The sequence below is a fragment of the Mirounga leonina genome, unplaced genomic scaffold, assembly GCF_011800145.1.
Source record: "Mirounga leonina isolate KUSES-001 unplaced genomic scaffold, KU_Mleo_1.0 Mir_543, whole genome shotgun sequence".
NCBI classification, from domain to species: domain Eukaryota; kingdom Metazoa; phylum Chordata; class Mammalia; order Carnivora; family Phocidae; genus Mirounga; species Mirounga leonina.
Window position 1 is genome coordinate 1,071 of NW_023270813.1, and position 3,032 is coordinate 4,102.

The following is a 3,032-nucleotide window of genomic DNA, read 5'->3' on the forward strand; positions in this document are numbered from 1 at the left end:
AGCCGGCCACGTCTGGCTCTTGCCCACTCCATCGGAGTACAATTCCACATGGTATTACAGCCGGAACAAGCGACCTAGCACAAGAAAGCTCCAGGGCCTCTGCTCTGTGATGGGCGGTGTGGGAGAAAGCAGCCGCAGCAAAGGCAGGCATGCAGCCCGCGCCCTTTGCCTGGAGATGCCATCAGACAGGACTGATCCACCACAGTGAACCCAACTGCCCTATCTGCACCTGGTAAGCAGCTCGAGCCCTCAGGAAGCAGAAGATTGATATGTGTCAAGAATTTGTGGAGCCAAGGGCATCTGGGCAAGGGTGCGTCTCACCGAGAGACGAAGAAGCCTGTCATGGAAGAGATCTTACCTGCAGTGGTTAACACTGTCTGTCTCTCTCCCTAGGAAAGAGGTGCGGGAGCTGGGGCTGGTCATCCTGGTGGATGCTCGCAAGGGTCCAGCTGCCCCTGCTCTCTTCCAGGCTCTGGCAGCACTGCAGGTGAGTCAGGGTGACTCCTGTCCTCAGGACACCGAGCATCTCGGGGCTCCTCGTGACCCAGGAGCAGCTGAGGGCAGCCATGCCTGGACTCACCCCCACTGTGAATCAATCTCAGGATGAGGTGAGGGTCCTGAGTGTGGACATGGAGAGTAGCAGAAGAAGAGCCTGCTCCTGCATCCATCAACAATGTGCTCCCCTGTGGTCGGACCCAGTCACCAGGAAAGAGCTTCCTGCCCATCTCCTGCGTCGCCACTGCAGACCTTAAAGGTAGGGTCAGCCAGGACCAGCCCATATGGGCATGACCCCTTCCCTCCACAGCAGTCCTTATCTAGCGTCTGACTAAATCAGCGTGCAGGGCTGCACGCCGCACCTTCTCAGTCAGGGACAGAAGTGTGGACGCTGTGGGGAGGAGGGCCTGCCTTGGGCAGGTATGGTAGCTACCATACCTCTGGGGCAAGGTCAAGGGAGGTTGTCTGGCAAGTTTGCAGTCGCCCCAGGAAGACCTGATCCTGGATTTGGGGTCATGAGTAAAATCAAGAGGGAAATGGGGAGTCCCTGGAACAGGGAGAAAGTCACCATTGGGATGCTCCAGGGACCCAGGGCCAGGTGGGAGCCTGAGAACATTCACGTTCCCTCAGACGGGTGTATATGGGGCCCCTCATGTGTCAAGTGCTGTGCTGGAGTCTGGGGTCCCACCTTCTCCCTCAGTGAAAACCTGTTCCCTCTGTTTGGTCTCTGCTAAAGGTGCCAGACACCGGTCACCGTTCTATCCTGGTTCCTAAGTTTAGGGACGCCAAATGCAAGTTCTTTCAAGGAAGGACTCAGTGGTGGAGGTTGGGGCACATCTGGATGCACTCAAGAAGCTGGAGAACAGTGTGTGGGGAAAGGAGAGAAGAGCCCCCAGCAGGCAGGCTGTGAGTGGGGCCGGGGCTGGGGGAGGCCAGGCAGAAGTGGGCCAGGTCAGCAGGAGTAGGCGTCCCTGGTCAGGCTGCCTGGCGGGGGTGCAGCTCCTGCCCGACACAGAGGTGAAGGTGCAGATTCCCGAGGGGAAGGGCCGACCCAGATGTGCCGTCCCGGCAAGAGTGGGCTCTCAGAGCCGAACTCAGTGGTGAAGTCTGCATTTCAGAGGGAGAAATGGGCTTTCAGCAGAAGCATTCACGGTACATACCTTCAAAGCCCGAGTTAGCGCCTCTGACACGGACTGACAGGTTTGACGTGCCAAAACTCCGTTTCCACGAACCACCTCGGAGGCACATGAATCCCTTATTGCTCATTTCCCTGCTCTCAACCAGCTGTTGGGCTCAACCGTCAGCAACCAGGATGTCATCCAGTTTGATGCTCATATTCTGTGTGGGCTTCGAAATTACTTTGCGATTCTGGTTTTTCCTAACCACGTGCAATTTTATAGACCAGCAAAGACTGGGAAGTTACTGGAAGCCTTCTGGGAAAGTAGGGGGATGACTGCTTTTCAAACAGATTTTGAAGGAAGCTCTGCTCCAAGGAGGACAGTGCCATCGGTGACCTCAGGATTTCCTCAGAGTCCTGTGCATTCACAGGAGGAAGGTGTTAAATGTGGAGGCCTGGTCCCAGTATCCACAGTGGACAGGAGGACGAGGTTTGTTTGTGTTCCAGACGCACCTTCCTCAGGAGCACCTGTTTAACGTGGTCACCTCACACCAGTCATCTCAGCACCCTGTAAATAGCAACTTGTGAAAACATGGGAGAAAAACAATTTTTCTTTATTTCTGCCTTCAAAACCAAATGCTCTTGCTGTTGCTGAAATGATTCTGAAGCTGCAGCCAAAACTTGTGACCAGATTCCTAGAAGCCATTCTGCCTGCTTCATGTACCCGTTGGGAACAGCTTACCGTCACGAGGAGGGTGTGCGGCCCAGTCGGCCAGCGCACTCCATCCGCACCTCCAGATGCTCCAGAGCACAGGGCCCGCGCTGCGCACCACAGAGCACGCGTGCAGGAGCATCCCTCCTCCTCGGCCTCCCTGCTGCTCTGCTCTCCTCCCAGTTTCTTCCACCTCCAGCCCTGGGGGTGGCCTCTGGGGGAGCGGTCCTGCTTCTCAACCCCCATCTGCAGGCTTCCTGGGCTCCCGCCTCCTCAGACCCTTTGCCCCCCTGGCAAATGGTGTTCATGCCAATCACTTTTGTCATTGCTGCCCTGGAGAAGTTTTGGAATGAGGAGGGCTTGAAATTTGTTTTCAGGGGAAGCAGGGAACCCAGTGACTTGCTGCAGAACCCAGTGCGACACCCTCCCAGGCCAGCAGGTGGCCAGAGCCCTGTGAGCCCCATGGAGGCTCGCTGGGGACCTTTCCCAGTAAGGGGCTCGAGGAACTCTGAGAGCACGTTGTCACTCTGGGACCCAGACTGAGTAGCGAGGTGCAGACTGCAGGGCAGGAACGTCAGCAGACACCCAGGCAGGCACACGGTGAGGCCCGGTGCCCAGAGTGGGGCTGGCATGGACGGGTATCACCACCTCCACTCCCTGACACACGCCCAGCGTGGTGGCACTGGCCTCGTGGGAGGTTACTTGGGC

The 3,032-nt window shown here is 57.2% G+C and overlaps 1 protein-coding gene across 1 annotated transcript in view; it reads left to right on the forward strand.

The window, feature by feature from the left end:
- Window positions 1–364: 364 nt before the first annotated feature.
- PLEKHG4B (pleckstrin homology and RhoGEF domain containing G4B) overlaps window positions 365–3,032 on the forward strand; it is a gene marked incomplete at both ends in the record, with an annotated part of 23,066 nt that continues 20,398 nt past the window's right edge. Inside the window, 1 exon segment of the mRNA XM_034992054.1 lies at window positions 365–487. Within this exon segment, the coding sequence (XP_034847945.1) occupies window positions 365–487 (123 nt within the window).